This window comes from Pseudorca crassidens, chromosome 2 (assembly GCF_039906515.1).
Source record: "Pseudorca crassidens isolate mPseCra1 chromosome 2, mPseCra1.hap1, whole genome shotgun sequence".
NCBI lineage: Eukaryota > Metazoa > Chordata > Mammalia > Artiodactyla > Delphinidae > Pseudorca > Pseudorca crassidens.
In genome coordinates, this window is record NC_090297.1 from 4,410,043 (window position 1) to 4,428,758 (window position 18,716).

General features: G+C 62.3%; 2 protein-coding genes across 2 annotated transcripts in view; one reads left to right on the top strand and one right to left on the bottom strand.

Moving 5' to 3' along the window:
- Positions 1 to 18,716, top strand: part of RNF207 (ring finger protein 207) — a 196,406-nt gene that overhangs the window by 49,042 nt on the left and 128,648 nt on the right. The window lies entirely within an intron of this gene.
- Positions 1 to 18,716, bottom strand: part of ACOT7 (acyl-CoA thioesterase 7) — a 90,793-nt gene that overhangs the window by 1,247 nt on the left and 70,830 nt on the right. The window contains exon 8 of the mRNA XM_067718361.1: positions 14,997 to 15,181. Coding sequence (XP_067574462.1) covers positions 14,997 to 15,181 — 185 coding nt within the window. The remainder of the gene's footprint in view (positions 1 to 14,996; positions 15,182 to 18,716) is intronic.

The window sequence follows — 18,716 nt, forward strand, 5'->3', positions numbered from 1 at the left end:
TTGCCCTTCATCCACAATGACACCAAGCCCTAGCAGCTATTTTTGGCCCAAGGGTTTTACAGACAAATGGTATATTGGCAAAAGAGAGGACGATCAGCCTGAGGATGGAATGTCAGGTCATACCGAATACTTCCTCCCCTTCAGCCTTCTCAGCAATTGTTCTCTAAATGTCACCAGGTGTAAACTGTCAAACCTTGCGGCTCAGAGCCAGTAGAAAGTTCGGGTATCTGAAGCACTAGGATCGTGGTCCTTATAGTGGTTCCGGTTCCTGTCTGAAGAGTCTCGGGGCAAACGTGGAAAATGGTGGCTTTTCCAAGACACTTTATTGGAGGCCTGCTCTGGTTTCACCTCTGGCTGACTTTTTAAAAATAAAATTTGAGGCTACTCAATTTGACTTGAAACAGCACAGGGAGATAAACTGTTCTATCTCAGTTTCAGCAGGCAGTTCTAAGCGGGCAAGACCCCCGAGTCCTCCAGCCCCTGCTGCCCAAGGCACCCCACGAACACAAGCCCACATCCTGCTGGGCCCAGCCCAAGGTTTCTGCACACATCCAGGCAGAATGTGCTAGCTCGGGGCCTCTCAAATGTTCACGTACGCACGAATCACTTGAGGATCTTGTAAATGTGGATTCTGACCTGGTGGGTCTGGGGGTCAGAGGCTGAGACCTGTTTTTTTTTTTTCTTTTTCATAAATTTATTTATTTTTGGCTGCATTGGGTCTTCGTTGCGCGCAGGCTTTCTCTAGTTGCGGCGAGCGGGGGCTTCTCTTTGTTGCGGTGCGCAGGCTTCTCATCGCGGTGGCTTCTCGTTGCGGAGCATGGGCTCTAGGCACGCGGGCTTCAGCAGTTGTGGCACATGGGCTCAGTAGTTGTGGCTTGCAGGCTCTAGAGCGCAGGCTCCGTAGTTGTGGCGCACGGGCTTAGTTGCTCTGCGGCATGTGGGATCTTCCCGGACCAGGGCTCGATCCTGTGTCCCCTGCACTGGCAGGCGGATTCTTAATCACTGCGCCACCAGGGAAGTCCTGAGACCCGTTTCTAACACGGGTCCAGGTGATGCGATGCTGCTGCCCGCAGAGCACTTTGGGTAGCAGGACCCTGGCTCCTCCCCATCTCCATCCCTGTTCCAAACGGGGGACAGCCAAAGCGGCCAAGAATGCAAGGTCAAGGCCACAGGCTAGAACAGTGGGGGCTTTTTCCTCCCCCTCCCCTATATGGAATTTGCTTGGCATGGCTGAGGAGACCCGTGGCTCCCATCCACCTGCAGCCCGAAGGCACAGCCCTTCCTTAGTGGGAGGAGGGGTGTAGCCGGGCTTCCTGCCTGCCTCGCAGACGACCCCATCAGTGCCTATGGGGTCCCAGAGCTGGGAACCGGGGAGTCGGGGCCTGGTGGGGCTGGCTGAGAGGAGAGCTGGAGGAGGGCAGTGGGGGGTCTGGACCACGTTCCAAGGTTCCTGCCAGCTCTAGAAACCCGCCCCTCTCTGCTGGGGCTCTGGAGCAGGCCCTCCTTCTAGCTGGTGGAGTTGCCATCTCGGGGGCAGGGGAAAGAAGGCAAGGGCTTATTAGAAAGAAAACGATTTCTCAGAAGCAAGAGAGTGTGAGCTTGGCCTGGGTAAGGCAGCAGGACCAAGAGGGGGCGGCTACCAGGCCCTCTGCAGAGCCCCCTGGAGCCACGGCCTGCCTCGCGAGACGGGCTTCCTGTTTCTCCAGCCCATCAGTGGTCTTGGAAACCAGCAGATGTGGGATTCGGGTGAGAACTGGGTCCCTAAGTGCCAAGGTCATCAGCCAAGTGCTCCTGGGGCTCCAGGGAGCAGGGAGGGGACCCAGGGAGGGTGGCAAACGGCCCCGTGGAGCTGCTGGCGTGAGCTCAGGAGCTGGCGTCCCATCTGTCAGGCAAGGATGGCCCACGTGAGGCCAGGGCCTGGGTGGGGGGTGCTGGCACTGGGACTGAGGAAGGGCTGCTGGGCCCGGGAGACGCCCGGGGAGCAGCCCACCCTCTGTGGGCACCTAGCCATTGACCCCTTGGGGCCGCCCACACTGCGCACTTGGGTTCTTTCCCTCAAGGACGCACACCACCGTTCAGTTTGCGTTGACACCACTGCCTGCAAACTTGCAGCAGGAGTGCGGGCTCTGTGGCCTCCTGCATCCCGGGTCTCTGTCTCCCAGCTCCAAAAGGGAGATGAAGCCTTCTTGATGATTTGTGGCCAAACGGGTCTGGAAACCTGAACGCTGATCAGCCTCTCCCAGCTAATGACGCACACAGGTCAAAATCTTGAAATCAAATAAACCTGTTTAATGGTGTTTAATCAGGGCTGTCCCGCAATGACTTAGCCAGGGACCCCTTTTCCTAAGGAACCTTACTCCCATCTTGGGGGTGGCTGAATGGGAAGCACGGCCCACCCTCTCCTGAGGTCAGCTTGTGGCACGCCCTCAGAGCTGGCCGACAGCCCCGGGAGAAAGAAGCCGGGCACAAAGGCCCACCTCACGTGTGACCCCAGTTACACAAACGTCCAGAACAGGCAACTCGACAGAGAACACAGATTAGTGGTGGCCAGGGGTTGGGGGAGGGATAAAGACTGGCGGTGTGCTGTGTCTTTTGGTTTTTTTTTAAAGAAATGCAAGCATTTCTTTCTTGCTTTTTCTTTTTAAATAATTTATTTGTGTATTCATTTTTGGCCACGTTGGGTCTTCATTGCTGCGTGCGGGCTTTCTCTAGTTGTGGCGAGGGGGGGGGCCACTCCTCGTTGCGGTGCGTGGGCTTCTCATTGCAGCAGCTTCTCTTGTTGTGGAGTACAGGCTCTAGGAGTGCGGGCTTCAGTAGTTGCGGCTTGTGGGGTTCAGCAGTTGTGGCTCACAGGCTCTAGAGCGCAGGCTCAGTATTTGTGGCGCACGGGCCTAGTTGCTCCGCGTCATGTGGGATCTTCCCAGACCAGGGCTCGGACCCGTGTCCCCTGCATTGGCAGGCGGATCCTTAACCACTGCGCCACCAGGGAAGTCCCTCCTTTTTTAAAAAAAATAATCAATTAATTAATGGCTGCATTGGGTCTTGCTGCTGTGCGCGGGCTTTCTCTAGCTGTGGTGAGCGGGGGCTACTCTTTGTTGAGGTGCGCAGACTTCTCATTGCCGTGGCTTCTCTTGTTGCGGAGCACAGGCTCTAGGCACGTGGGCCTCAGTAGTTACAGCTCATGGGGCTTAGTTGCTCTGCGGCATGTGGGATCTTCCCGGACCAGGGCTCGAACCCGTGTCCCCTGCATTGGCAGGCGGATTCTTAACCACTGCGCCACCAGGGAAGCCCAGATTGTACATTTTAAGCAGGGGAACTGTACGGCATGTAATTATATCTGAAAAGCACCCCAGAGGTACAAGTGCCATCCTAGTTTACAGAAAGTCAAAGGGAAGGTTCAGCGGGGCGGTGCCCCACCCAAATCCGGGCACATGAGGGAGGGGCACCAGGGCCGGGGTGATGTGCACTGAATTAAACCATGCACTTGTCCTGCCGCGGCGCCCAGGCCTGGATGCGTGCACTCCCCGCGAGCACACAGACCACGCCCTGCGGGACCCTGCCCTGGGGAGCTGACCCGCAAGCTGACCACACACGGGAAAAGAGGCAGCCGACGCAGCACTAGGAACGCGACAATGGCAGGGACCAAAGACAAAGGAGAGCAGAGCGAGGTGGTCTCGAGGGCCAGGTCCTGGGGAGGGTTCCTGGGAAGGCGTGCGGGCACCACCTAGCCCACGAGAGTCTGTGTAACAACCCAGGAGGGGTCCAGAGCTGTCACGCTCCCCTCCCACCAATGAGGACGCGGGGCAGAGGCTGAGGCTGAGCTAGCGACAGCCGCTAAGTGGCAGAGCCTCGGTTGGAGCTGCTGCTGCCCTCCAGACCAGCCTGTGCTGACGGGCTCTCGGGGCGGGCCTGTCGGTGGGCAGCAGGGCACGCAGTGGCCCTCCCGTGTCACCCTGGCGACCCTCCAGAATGAGCCTGGAGCCCCCTGGGCCTGCAGCGGCCCAGCCCCCCTGGCTCTTCTCCATCTGGGAGGGGACAAGCCGGGGCAGGGGTGCGTTCCTGTCCCAGCCTTGGAGCCAGGCGCCTCCCCGAGGAGCTGCCTGGGCACTAGAGGCGAAGAGCAGACGGGCGCTGCGCCTTCCCCTTCTGCCAGGTCCTGTGAGTGCCAGCGGGCCACATGCAGCTGCCCGAGCGTCCTCCGGATCTCCACACACACGAACAAAAATGCCGGCCCTTCCATCACATTTGGGGCCACGACCCCCATGCTCTCCGCACACTCACGAGGAATGCCCTCTCTAGGTCATAAGCTCTGGGAGTGAGGGGTGAATGTCTGGGGGTAGCAGAGCATCTAGAAGCCAGGGGAGGACCACGTTGGGTCCTCATCAGGGCCGGTTCTGGGGCAGCGGGCAGGGTGTCCACTTCCGGGTCGTGCCCACACAGGGTGGGCGCCTCGTCTGCTTCCCCTTGTCCCACCAGGCCCCGATGTGCAGCTGTGACGAGCCCAGCCCTCTACGGGGTCCCCCTAGATGACTGCAGCTACTCGCCCCCTCAGCAGCCAACGGGCCACCACGTGTCCAGAACGGGTGCACCAAAGGCTATGAATTCTCCTCTCAAAGCATGACCTGAGGAGGGGCCGAGGCCAAGGTGCAGGTACAAGACAGGGTACATTCTAGTCTCTGCTCAGTGGAGGGAGGGGCCCGCGCCCAGCCCTGGGCCTCAGAGCTGCTGCCCTGAGTCTCTGACATTCAGTATTCTGCAGCTAACTCATCAGCCAGGAGCTGCCCTCGGACAGACCTCACGCCGCCTGATGATGGATGTACAGGCAGCTGGCCAGCTGGAGAGCGTGGCCAAGCCATTTGCCAGGCCCGGGGGGGAAGGAGCCAGACGAGGGCTCATCCCTCTTCTCGCCTCTGGGGACGGCGGCCTGGGCTGCACGTTCCAGGCTCTGAGGATTCGGTGCTGCTACCCCAAATGCTGACGGCCCTCCTCACTGGCCTGCCCTGGAAGGTGCCCAGCGAGGGCACACGTTTAAGAAGACAGGCCCTGACCGCCACCCTAGGGGGAAACAGCCAGAGGTGAGCAGAGCAGCCTCTCTGCTCTCTGTGGAGGTGGGCGCCCTGCCCTGCTGGCTGGTGGACACTCAGCCTCCCCAGGGCCACGAGCTCTGATAAACAGCTCTCCTGGCCAAGTGACTAAGAGGGTCCACCACTTCCCTGCTGGGCACGGAGCTGATAGAACGAGACAGATGGCTCCCGGCACGCGGCCCCGCCCACGGCCCCGCCCACGGCCCAGCGCCGCCTCCTCACCTCCTCGCAGCCCGTCTCCCTCCATCCGGCAAAGTAAATAAATACATAAGTTGTTGGCTGTTGCTGTTTTTAATGGGGGCTGGAGGTGACGGGGAGAAGGGGAGGACAAAGCTCCTCCATGGGAAATCACATTTTCCCTCAAGTGCCTGAAGCTGTTGGCAGGGAGGAGGGCTCACGACCCCCCCCCCCAAGTGGCCCCCTGTGGGTATGAAAAAGGAGAGGTGACAGCAAAGGGGCCTACAGGCCGCTCAAGGCGTGGTGACCCCTGTTTACCTGCCTGGTGGAAGGGACAGTGGAGGGGTGGTGAGGATGTGGTCCCCCTGTGGGGGTCACAGGGACCTGCTGTGTGGCCTCAAGAGACGCTGCCCGCCTCCCCAGGGCCAGGTCCTCCCACCTGTAAAATGGGGTTCCTCAAGGAGGTGACGTGGCAAAGGGTTTCCTGCAGTGCCAGTGCGGGCTGCTCTCCGCGCATGGCAGTCACACCGCGTGTGTGCGCGCGCGCACGTGCACGCTCGTGAACTACTGTCATCACGAATGGCCTTAGAGACCAACTGCGCTCCTGTCTGCTGACCCATAGCCACTGCGCTGGGAGGAGGGCGAATGGCCCTGGGGGTCACCTTAAGGCAGCTGGGCCTTTGGAACGTCACACAGCCCCAGGGACGTGGGGGTGAGGGGAGGGTCCCAGGGCCGGCCGCTCTGTGCTCCGGCCACCCCGCTGGCTCCCACCCGCCCGCTGGCTCCGGGCCCCCGGGCCTCCGATGTGCATCTTCTCCCCCTCTCCCCCTCTCCGCCCACCGCGCTTCCTGCCAACGCTTTCTTCCGGGCTCCCGTCAGTGCAAACCAAATGTTTTCCATTTTGCATTTTCTGTGCTTCCAGAACACACATTTGGAACTTGGCAGGGAGGGTGAGTGACTAAGTTCCACCCTCAGTAAAATCAAGAGCTTGTCCTTTTTGTAATTAACGAACGTCTGGTGCGAAGAGGGTTCCCAGTGGTGATATAACAACTTCCTGTGAGCCTGAGGGACGGCAGACCTTCTTAATTAGGAAGCCATGCGGCACAGCCTCTCCGGTCTTCATAACAGGAGACGAGAGGGATTGTGGGACAATCATGAAGGCAATTAAGACATCCTCCAACTACTGGGGCCCTTCGGTGTGGCATGGCGAGGGGCTCTATGCATGGTGGTGTCCAGGAGTCCCCAGCCCCGCAGGCAGCTGTGTCCCCCAAGTGCAGCTCCACCTGCAGACCCCGACCCCAGGGGTGCTGGGCTGGGCACCCGGGAAGCCGCCGTCCGGGGGTTTAGCTCCCAGCGGCCGCAGGCTGGGTCTCACCGCCACCGCCGCCAGCACACGCAGCCCCAAGCCTCCAATGATGGGACCGCCATGGGGAGTTGTAGACACCCTTGCCAGGGGCTCCCCTCACCCCACAGCACCAGCTCAGCCCCTGAAATCACTGCCCTCGTGTGCGGTCACGAAACTCCCCTGCGGAAGGGCCAAGAGGAGGCTACGGAAGAGGCAGGGAGCTTGGGCGCTGCCTGGGAAAGGGCAGCGACGGGTACCAGTCTCCGCTGGGAGAGGGGACACAGGCCCTGCTCACAGCACTGGCCCCTGTACCAGCTCTGTGGACACGGCTGTCCCCACCAGACGACAGCTATAAGGTCCTCACCGCCTTTTTCTGAGCCCTTCCCACGGGCTGGGCCCCGGCCAGGGGCAGTGTCCTCACTGCAAGCCTCTGGCCCTGCGTGTGCTCACTCATGTCGGCGTCTTCCCTGCCGTCTGTCTGAGGCCAGCACAGGGCCTGAGACACGGCGGGGCCCAGAAGGCGTTTGCTGAGTGAACGAGCAAACCAACGGAGACTGCGGCGAGAAGGCCACATCAGTGTGACGTGCGTTAGAGAGTCTGCTCGATGGACACATTCAGGCAACCTCCGTCCCCAAGCAGCTCCAGAAGGCTCAGAGCACCCAGGGGCTCGGCAGGGGCCTGCGCTGGTGACAGAGGCACAAGGTGGGGCGTCCGGCACACCTAGGGGTGGACAACCCCCTCTCGCCCCCGATGAAGCATCTTCTCTCCTGCTGGCAGGGCCGGCATGCCGTTCTCTGATTCTGTGTGTGCACGTGAGCGGGGAGATCCTTCTGCGTGCTTCCTCCCACTGTGGGGTTCCGGGGTCTGTTTCTTCCCTGCATCTTTGAGCATGGGGTTCAGAAGTGTCCCTGTCCCTGGCAGGCCTTTGCCAGGGGACTCCACGCCACCTCACAGAGAAAGCACGAGGCTGCCAAGAAGCCACGGTTCTCACGTGGTGGGGCGGCCCTGTGGTCCACCCCAGGATACACCAGGCATGAGCTCACCCTCCTGAAAGACCCTCTCAGGTCCTGCGGCCGTGGCCCTTGCCTGGGCCCAATGACCTTCACAGTCCTCTCCCCAGCTTCGAAGTCACCTTCCGGGGGGCCACAGTGAATCAAGGCTGTCCCGACTCTAGCTGGGATTCTCCTCTTTCCGCTGCACCCTCTGCCCACAGGCCTCTCTTCCTGCAGCCGTGTTTCCGGCACCATCTGGGGTCAGGCCTAACAGTGCCCCTGAGAGCCGGCCTCGGGCCTTCACCTTCTATAGAAATCACAACAGCTGGGGTCACCCGGACTTGGAGACACAGCACTGAAGCAACAAGAAGCTGACGTTCCAGAGGTAGAACCTACCAAGGTTTTAACGAGAAAAAGCGTGTCATCGGTGCACTGGGCCCTCTTCTGGAGAGCTGACTGTTGAACTTGAGATGAGCGTTCTCCAGAGCCCTACTGTCCACAAAGAGGCCGGCCCAGAGCCGTCAGGGCCACAGCATCTTCAGGAGACGTGAAGACTGGACGGGTTAAGAAGGCCAGAGGAAGAGTCTGGGCTCACGGCAGAGCAGAGGTGAGAGCCAGGCGGCGGGGGCCGCACCCTCTCATCCACACCCCCTGTGGTACCCACACCCCTGGTTCCAGGGGCAGGTGGGACTCACAGGCCACTACAAGTTCCCAAATGCCACCCATTCAGGGGACAGGAGCAGCTTCAAGATTCTGGCATTTCCCCGTGACAAGGCAGACTCCCTGCTAAGCATCCAAAGCCAAGGGGGAGAGAGAGGACACGGGGTCAAGAAGCTTCACGCATATTCTAGTCCCCGACTCGCTCCCGTGGACGGGCAGCAAGGGCACAGCCTCCCGCACTGACGCGGCTCCCCGGACCCTTCCTGGAACAGACGAGTCAGTCCTGCTGTGCTCCAGTCTGAGCTTCCTACATCAGGGAGCAAGTAGAAGTCATTCCAGCACACCGAATGTCTGGGACAGAGGTGTCTCCCCAAGCCGTAGGGCCACCTGGGGCCCCCAGCCCAGAACAAGCCCCACGTGAGGGCCCTCTTCCCTTCCCTGGGGGTGGGATGTATGTTCCTTTCACCATATCAGGCTGTAGAGAGCAGGCCTGGCCATGGTTGCAGGGAGGTGGTGGCTGCCCCTTCACTCCAGGCTCGGGTCCTAGGATCGAGGAGCTGCCCACTGCCGGAAGCCTTGGCCCCGTGCTTCCTCTTCGGTGCAAAGTAGCGAGGAGCTCTCTGGTTAGATCACGGAGATGGTGCCGAGACCACAGAGGACCTGCCGGCCTGGGGTGGCTCCAGTGGGGAAACGGAGGCTAAGAGACCAGAAGGGGCTGCCGTGGCCAAGGGGCTCAGGGCCTGCTCCAGGTCGACTCCACGTCAGGGCCGGCCACTGGACTCTGGGCGAGTCCCTGCCCATCACTGTCACTGTGGCCTGTCTGTGGGCTCGGACAACCCACCTTGACACCCACCAGGGAAGCGGGTCGGCATCTCGTGAACGCTCAGCTGCCTCCCCTGGGACCATCGCTGCTGTGGGCACCGGGGGCATCCACCCTGCCGGCTCCCTCCCAGTAGACAGAGAATGGCCTCGGCGGGCACCTGGCCCTAGGGAGTGGGCGCTCAGGAAACCTGGTGGCGACTGACCCTCGAGGGTGCCCTGAGGTCTGGGTGTGATGCACAGGGGAAGCACTCACAGCTGAGAAAGTGCAGAAGCACACGTTTTGCCGTGTTCTTGGCGGAGCTCCACCGGCTGCGAGAGGGAAGGCCGGCTGCCTCCCCGATCTCCTCACTGCCACCGCATTCATCCCGACTTGTCACTTCAGTGGCTGACAACGGAGGCCCCAGGGTCCAGGCCCCTGTCCTCTGCACGCCAGCTGTCCGTGTGGACCGGGAGGCGAGGGTCTACAAGCAGCGGCCAAGACCCCTGCGCCACAGGCCGCTCTGTGGTTTGGGTTTTCTGGGAGCCAACCAAACCGGCTTCGGAAAGACCCTGCTCCGCTGCCTCCACGTGCCGTGGCCATGCCGCCCGGCTCGCTGGGGAAAGCATTCCTATTCCAAATGACCCACAGAAGCAGCTGTGAACGTGCTCTCTCAAAACCCACATCGCCTGCGTGCTTGCGATGGAGCCCAGGCTTCTCCCTTGTCGAGGGCGCGACCTCACCCGCACGCGAGTCTCCTGGGGCCTCGGGGGCTGCAGCGCCCACATGTGAACCAGAGAGAACGGAGGCCGGCCTTGCGCCCAGGACGGGCTTGCTCTAGCTTCAACACAGTCTGTCCATCGGGTTCTCACGCTTCTGGAGACTGAAAAGGCTTCCCACACCCGGGCTGGAAAGTCGCCCATGGGAGGTGCTGGGAGGTGCTGGGGCCAATCTGGGGCCGGGTCCCAGGGAGCCACCTCGGGGCGTTCCCCCACGTCCCTCCGTACCACCTCTCCAGAGCTGGAAGGTGGTGTGGGTCTGTCTGCCACCCCCGAGGTCAGAGGGCACAGCCACAGGGAGGCGTTTAGAAGGAGGCAGGGCCTGGGCCTGGCTGGTTCCACGTCCCGCGCTTGCCTCCTCTAATAAGCAGCCTGGCAGTGCCGGCAGCTGCCGGGCGGGCGCGGTGCAGTAGGCCCTCCCCAGCATAAAATATTCATCAAGAAGAACTCCGACAGCCACGCTGCCTTCCGTGTCAGCCGGGCCCTGGGGATGGGAGCTAAAAATAGACAGGAGGATAAGTGCTGACAGCAGGGGTGGGGAGGGCTGAGCCCCGACGCGGGCACACGTGGGCTGAGAGGCAGACAACTGTGGTGTCGGTGGTTCCCAAGTGAGCGCCCCAGAGGCTGGGCTGGAGGCTAGGGAGTCTGCCCCACCCCCTTTGAGCACGGGGTGGGGGGGGCTATTTTTATCCACATCGGTGGGCCCCAGGACACCCCAGTGAAGAATCAAAGCCCATCTTTAATTAGCAACAATAGCCTGGATCGACATGCAGTCGGTCAGTGGGAAGATGTGGCCACTGCCAACCACCGGCCCCTCAGACCTGGGAATTCGGTTACCCTCCCTTCCCCTTCATTCAAGCAGGTGACTTTCCCCTAACCCCCTACAGCCCCTCCTGCACCAACCCCCCGACCCCCAGGTCCCTATGTTTCTGGAAAGGGCACAGACAGCCCCCAGGGTTCACAGACCAGCCCGGCACCATGAGAGCGTCCCAGCTCTGGGAAGGTCATGGGCTCCTCCACAAAGGGCTCTCCATGCAGACTGGAGCCCGGGGCCAGAGGCTCGCCTCCCTGAGCCCGGACTGCTGCCCCTCCACCCTGGCTGCGGCACTGGTCTCCCCAGCGGCCTGAGCTCTGGGGTGCGGGCAGGGCAGTGGGGGTAGCCATAGAGAGCTCCAATCAGGCCCGAGGCAGCTCCTGGGCTCCTGGGCGGGCGCACACTACAGCCGGCTACGGCCGGAATGCAGACCTTGTCCCTGTCCACCTGCATGTACTCTGTGGGAGCCTTTTCAAAATGAAGACGGTCCCGACTCCTTGGCTATCCTTGGTCTCAGGGCCATTTGGGGTGTCCCGCAGGCCCCACTCTCCCTCAGCTGACGGTAGAGGAAAGGGCTCGGACAGCCAGAAGGCTGTCCTGGGCCGGGCCTGCCCTCTAGCAGCTGGGGGGCCTCGGGTGTGTCCCTACCCCTCCTCTCCCGCTACAAGAGGCCAGCTCGGCCCCCAGCCCTCTAAGTTCCTTTTGCTCTCTCTCCCACCAACTCCAGGCCGGTTTCCAGGCAACGGCAAAGAGTCTCTGGGTGATGGGGTGGGCGTGGGGAGTAAGGCTTTATCCAGAGAGGGGAGGGAAGGTCATCAAAGGAGGAAATATCTGAGAAACGGTGGAAGGAGCTGCTGTCGTGACCATCTGAGGGAAGGTGTCCAGGCAGAGGAACAGCAAGTGCAAAGGCCCTGAGGCGGGACTGGGTTTGGGATTTGAGGAACAGAGGTGGCCGGCCTGGCTGGACCCCGTGCCCAGGGCAGCGAGGAGCCGCTGAGCTGCTGAGCAGTTCAGGCGGGAGAGGCAGCCAACGCAATTCTGTTCTGAAAAACTTGCCGGGATGCAGCACAGAGTCAGGGTGAGGGCAGCAGGAATGGGGGAGGGCATACAGCTTGGGGCTGAGCGGGAGAGAGGGGCCAGCCCGGTTCCCAGGCTCACCGGGAGGGAATCCACCAGGAGGAGTGGGAGTTTTGGGGGGAGGCGGCTGGGAGACAACGGTTCAGTTCGGAATGTTACGTTTGAAATGCCTGCTGAGACCCTGTGGAGAGAGGCAGCCCATATGGGAGAGTAAAGCAAGGAGGCCCGGGGCCCGGTCCCAACCGCCCAAGGAGGGCAGGGTGCAGGTTGGGATCTGTCAGAGCCCCGCGTTTCGGGGCCATGGGGTGGCCATCTGCACACTCAGCAGAGGCCCCCTCAAGGAGGCGCCAGGGAGAGGAGTGTTCTTGGATCTGGCCACCCTGCTGGAGCCTGGAGGCTGGGCAGGCGGGGGGGGGGGGGGGGGACAGAGGTCAAGGGCTCGCCTGTGTGGGGCGGGACTTCAGCATCCAGGAGGGAGATGTCCCCCAGGGGCCCTGTGGCAATATGGAGAGAGATGGAACAAGGGTCTGGGGGAGAAGGGGGGTGAGCCTGCATCTGGGGGCCAAGAGGAGCAGGCAAGGTTCCCAGAGGAAGGGGTCTGAGACCCAGGGACACATGGTTGCGAAGGTCAAGGCAGGAGGAGGTCAGGCCGTGGACAGAGGTCGGGGGGACGCGCGTGCGTCAGCCGAGGGGCTGAGGCGGCTGGAAGCCACCCTGCTGAGCCATCAGGATGGAGGGCGGGATGGCACCCCGGTCCTCGTGGCCCAGGGCCCCTCCTGGGGGGGCAGTGGTGGAAGGTGGGGAGGAGGAGGGACGCGAGGCCGGGGGCTACAGCGCTGGGGACTCGGGAGGGAGAGGCCGAGGCTGCCGGACCCTCCACCCCTCCCCAGCAGCCTGGGGTGGTACGTGGGGAGGTGACGGTGCAGAGCCTGCCTGAGGACGGTGCCCACCCTGGCTCCCCTTTCCTTCCTTCCACACGGTGGAGCCCCCATCCTTTAAGGCCAGGTTCACCAACCCTGCCCTGTGCAGCCTCCCCCCATGCCCCCCACCCGACTCACTGGAGCCCCAGCGTGGGGACCCAATGCCAGAGAAGAGCGAGTGGGGGGTGGCCCGCAGAGGACGGGGGAGGGACAGGAGAGGGCCCAGCGGGCAGCTGAGGCTCCTCTGGCCACGGCAGGGGCCTTGACGAGGCCAGACGGCTCCCCCACCAAACCTAGGCGCTGCCCCTGTGGGCCTGCGAGGCCCCAGAGAGGAGCGAGGCTGGGGGGTTAGCATCTCCGGCTGGGGGGTTAGCACCTCCGTGGCGGCAGGCCAGGCGAGCGAGCAGGGGCCTCGCGCCCGCCTGGATGAGGAAGTGCTCCGAAGCGCAGTATGTTTATCCTTACGGAGGCTTCCAGTACGTGCTCTTTGCCAGGAGGCACAGGAGCTGCATGGGAGCAGATGCTGCAGGGGCCCTGGGAGGCTGGCGGGGGGCCTGAGTCGCCTGCCAGTCGCTTCCACATAAGCGTCAGGTGCTCGAGACCCTAACCCCCGGCCCCTCCCCAGGCTTCTCGGCTCCGCACCTGCACCCGCATCTCAACCACCGCCCAGGGTTCTGGCTTCCTCCTGGCCCCCTAGTGACAGACTGGCTCAAGACAAACCAGGAGCAGCCTGAACGGAGGCTTTCCTCTGCACCCAGGCTCCCGCGGACCGGCTGTGTGACCTTCCCCAAGTGCCTCAGCCTTGCTGGGCTGAGGGTGGCCGAGAGAAGCAGGCAGAGGACTCAGAACCGGCGGGCACAGGGCCGCCCCCCAGGCGGGGGCACTTACCCCGACCGGCATAGCTAAGGAATGTGTGAGGCTCATATAGCTGTCATCAGCCTCAAGGGGAATCTGGAGGCATCGTTCATTCATTCACTCGTTCATTCCTGCATCCAACACACAGTCGCCCAGTGCCTCTGAGCTGGGCCTCCTCGCCACCCTGCCCTCCCCGCGCCCCGCCTTGACGCTGGCCGCCTCAGGCTCCCCGACTCCCAGGCTCCCCGACAGCTAGCACGCGCCAAGGTGTTGGGATTACAGCTCCCACGACCGCCCAGCACGGCCCCCTGCCCCACTGGCCTTCCTGGGGGCTCCTGCCCACTCCCCAGGCACCACTTCACGTCCACCCCAGCTGGAGCCCACCGGCCCAGCGCGCTCCCCCGGCTCCCCCGAGCGTCCACGCCGCCTGTCTCTCCTCCTGGGATTGGCCTCAGGCCTTGCACACAGCAGGATTCATGCACTTTCCCAACCGCACCCACTAAGTGCCAAGACTGTTCCAGCCTCAGTGAGCCACTAGGAGCACATGTGTTCCAGTTCGCGAAGCTCAGTCCAGTGGGGGAGGGACAACCGGCAAATGAGCAGCTCCCACAAGCCGGGGCGCTGGTGCTTTGGAGAAAGGCAGGGCAGGGACGAGGCCAGACCGTGGATGCGGGTCTGGCGTGCGGCGGGTGTGAGCCCCGGAAGTCTCCGGGGATTGTGGCCTTGAGCGCTGGGGGCCCGCGGGCGCCGCGAGCTGAGGAGGGGGCCGGGGGCGAGAGGGAGGGAAACCCTTACATGTTCAGTGAATCCAACCTTCTCTTTTCCAAATTAAAAAATGCTAGTGACTCACCTGTGCCCCCCCACCGCCCCCGCCCCCGCAGCTCCAGTAGCAGCCTCTTGGGTTGTGGAGCCCAGGACGGCAGCCAAGCAAACCCTGCTGGTGGCTGAGACCTGCCAGGATCCACGCCTGGGCCAGAGCCCCCAGCTCTGCTCCTGGTGGCGGCCGCCAACCTGCCACTGCTCTCTGCACACCCAGGGCAGAGCCTGGCTGGGGAGCCAGGGCAGGGAAAGGCCACGAGGCCCAGACGCCCAGCCCCGAGGTGCAGGGCTCTAGCTTGGCCCCATGATGCAGGACACGCAGGCCAGGGCCTCCTCGAGAGCCCACCCTGGGAGGGTCCTCACCCCCACTCTAGCGCTTGTACAAGGTGCCAGGACCAGCAAGGCAGCGTGCTTATCCCACGGCAAGGAGCTCGTAAGGGGCGCCGCTCACCTTGGCTGCCCAGTCCCTCCCCCACAGTCCGCGGGGACGGGGCCTCACGTTTGACCCGCCCCACAGCCAAGGTCGCTGGCCCCTCAGGAGCTGAGCGGACCCAGCTGCCCAGAATGGATTCATGTAGCTCGGTTTCTCCTGGGAGCCCAGCAAGCGCCGAGGGGGCTGGCCCAGCAGCGGGGGCAGCTGCCCCCAGGGACACACGGGCCGGAGGGGCCACTCACCACGAGCTGGGGCACAGGCAGAGACTTGCCCTCCTGGCTCAGGGACACATAGGTGAAGAAGGCACTGGCGGCCCGGTAGCGCTTCTGGGAATTGTCCACCACGGGGTCGGAATCCACCAAGACCTCGATCTCCATGGACTTATTGCTGGTGAAGGTCACGCGCCCAGAGATGGTGATGACACAGCCTGTGGAGCACAGACAGCGGGTTAGGGAAGCCTCGACCCAGGGCGGCCAGGCGGCCGGATCGGGCTGGGCAGGGAGGGTGCAGAAATCAGCAGTACCGAGGATGCTGGAAGACACTTGGTTAGACAGCACAGACCATCCTGCTAACTGCCAGGACATCACAACGACAGCACATCGGGGCCCCCTGAGTGTTCACCTTTCTAGTTAGTGAGGGGGCGTTTCCTTCACTTACGGAAACATTTAGAGCCGAAGGGATCTTGGTGGTCACCCAAGCATGGGTCTCTATTCCCCGGGAGAGGCAGCGGCTGCTGGAAGGATGCTTCCAGTGAGTCCCGCCCCTCAGGGCCAGCCCCCACCTGCTTTCAGATCCCTCCGCAGGTTAAGGACACATCTGCACTGCCCATGCTTTGGCCTTACTTCTGCCACTGGAGCCACACAGCTGCCCCACCAAGTTGCTCTGAGCCCCGCTAAGGAACCTTCCTCCACCCTCCCCGGCCCCACCCCCCCACCCCCCAGCTCCCTGGCTCCAGCGTTCCCGATGCCGGTCAGAGGGCAGCGTCACATGCACCGTCAGGCCAAGCTGCCACGCTGACCGTGATCCTAAGCCCCCTGGAGCCACTGTCTGCACTTCAGCCCACGTCCTCCTACCCTCTGTGCAGGTGGGACTGCGTCTGTCCCGTCAGGCTCCCCTCCCGGTCAGTGTCGCCCACTGGACCAGCACTCTCCTCTGAGCTGCGGATCTGCCCTCCGACAACACCCCCGCGGCCCTGCCCATGGTCAGAGTCCCCAGGTGCTCCCCACCTTCCACACCAGTAGTTTCCCTTGTAGACAGTCACACGTTCCTGTAACACTGTCCTGGGGGTCCCGCTCTCCCTCCACCCTGCCCCAACCTCTCTGCACTCCCCATGCCCCTCAGTCCTGAACATCTACCCTAGAGCATCCCTTCTGCCCCCGCCCTCCTGGTCACGGGCTCCCAACTACCACTGGCCTTGGCCTCCCGTCCCTCGACTTCATCTCATGGAGCCCAGCTTTTCTCGTATAAACAGAAACAAGTTGCCTCACGGGGTAACCATGGGGCTGGCATGAAACGAGCCAGGTGCCGAGGCTCCCGCCTGGTGGCAGGAGGCATGCAGTGCGGTCATTGCCGCCAGCAGTGCTGTTTGGACCCTGGCGCAGCACTAATCCTTCCACTGACGTGGTCAGGACCACCATCCCAAATGCAGGCCTGGCCGGCGCTGACTGCAGGGACCTTTTAACACCCTGGGAGCCCAATGTCCCAGCTCCATGGAGACAGGCCCCCACAAAAGATGCTTAGAGACCAGGAAGACAGACAAGTTGGGGCAGCGGGTGGCTGCTAGGGTGGTGAGCGCGTGGGCAGGCAGAAGCGGGAGCGGTTATCCGTGGCATGCAAAGCGCCTGGGCCCACCCTGGGAACAGCCCCCACACGGCCCACACGGGCCGCTTCCAGGGGAGCAGGAAGGGGAGGTGGGCAGCCCCGAGGATCTCCAGGCGTCCCTGCCTGTCCCCATCATGCCAGCCCCAGTGCCAGCCAGCACCCTCTCACCCACGACCAGACAGAAGACTTGGGGCCCATGAGCCGAGAGGCAGGGAGGGACAAGACCCCCCCTCAAGAGGAAACCCGCCAGAACTCCCTGGCCAAGGGGCAGGGATGCGGGGGCAGTGAATTCGGGGCATTGCAACACTGACCGTTTGTTCAAAGAACAAATAGGGGCTTCCCTGGTGGCGCAGTGGTTGAGAGTCCGCCTGCCGATGCAGGGGACACGGGTTCGTGCCCCGGTCTGGGAAGATCCCACATGCTGTGGAGCGGCTGGGCCCGTGAGCCATGGCCTCTGAGCCTATGCGTCCGGAGCCTGTGCTCCGCAACGGGAGAGGCCACAACAGTGAGAGGCCGGCGTACCGCCAAAAAAAAAAAAGAAAAAGAAAAAAGAACAGATGGAAACACACCCTTGCTTTGTCTCCTGTGCAAGCCCCCCCACCAACCACGTGGCTAATCACGTCTCATTTCGGGTAGAAATCCGAAGAAACTTCTAATCAAAAGTGGTTTCAAACAACAGAGAAGTTGATTATGAGCATTAGACACAAGAGGACGCCATCTTGAGTGTCACTCATGGTAGGAGACACAGTGATTGCTTCCTTTTTAAATTTTAAAATTTTTTTGGCTGTGTTGGGTCTTCGTTGCTGCGCGTGGGCTTTCTCTTGTTGCGGCGAGCGGGGGCTTCTCTTGTTGCGGAGCGCAGGCTCTAGGCGCGCGGGCTTCAGTAGTTGTGGCACGCGGGCTCAGCAGTTGTGGCACACAGGCTTAGCAGTTGTGGCACACAGGCTTAGCTGCCCCACAGCAGGTGGGATCTTCCCAGACCAGGGATCGAACCTCTGTCCCCTGCATTGGCAGGTGGTTTCTGAACCACTGGACCACCAGGGAAGTCCCTGATCCCTTCTTAAAAGTCGGGAAAACTTCAATTATAGCCCAAACACCAGCCTCTTCACCCCTCAGAGATGGTGACATCTTTATTCTCACAGCCCACGGGCTTTATTTACCACTGGCTGGCCACCACGGAAAGGTGCTTGAAAGTTGGAAGACGGACTAGGTCATTGAGGGCCTGGGACCTAATCTGAAACTGACAAGGAGAGACCCCCGTGCTGCTGAGGGCCTCCCCTTCCCTGACCCTCGGCTCAGAAAGTGCACTCTGGGGTCTGTGGTCATTCGCTGGGGATGGGGTGGTCAGAAGCACCTCAGGGCAGCTCCAGCCACGTCCACGGTTCGTCAGCTCCCAGATGCTGAGAAGGCTCCCACCACCCACTGCAACATCACTAGGCTCCCCCAACATCCAAGAGTGTAGAGTGGCCAGCCCACAGTGGTGGAGGGTCCCCAGCAATGGGTCCCAGCTTTGTGGGAACAGACACCTCCACCCCACAGACCCCACGCCGCCCCTGCCCCATTGCCCAGCCCGGTCCACCCTCTCACGGCAGCTCGGGCGCCCCCCGTCGCTCTCTTTCTAGAACAGAGCTCCTCTCCTTCAGGGTATCCAACCCATCTGATGGCCTGTCTGATGTTTGCCTCCCTCCCAGCCAGGGAGCCCCACGAGAGCGGGCGCCCCATCACGCCTGAACCAACACGTAGCCCTGTGTGGACAGTGGGCCACTGCAGACTCCAGCCAGATGGGGACACTTTTGTAGACACTTCGCCTCGACTAGCATCGTGGCCGCCCTCAGCCCGAGCAGCCCAGCAAGGCCGGGCTCTTTCCACCCTCCCCCAGGCACAGAGGTCAGAGCCGGGACACTGGGGCCCATCTGAGCAGGGGGCGACCCCAGCCCGAGTCTAGCTTGGTTGCTGCTCCCTTTGTCTCAGAAACTGCCAGAGCGGGCACGTCCTGCCACGTGCTCGAGGGCGCTCCGAGGGGCGGTGGTGAGATGCGTTCCGCCCTGACTGCGTGCTCCGAAGTGCAGCGACGCTGCCTGGGGACTTTCCACTAGGTCACACATCCACATCCGCCCACAGGATGACTAGTTTATTTAAGA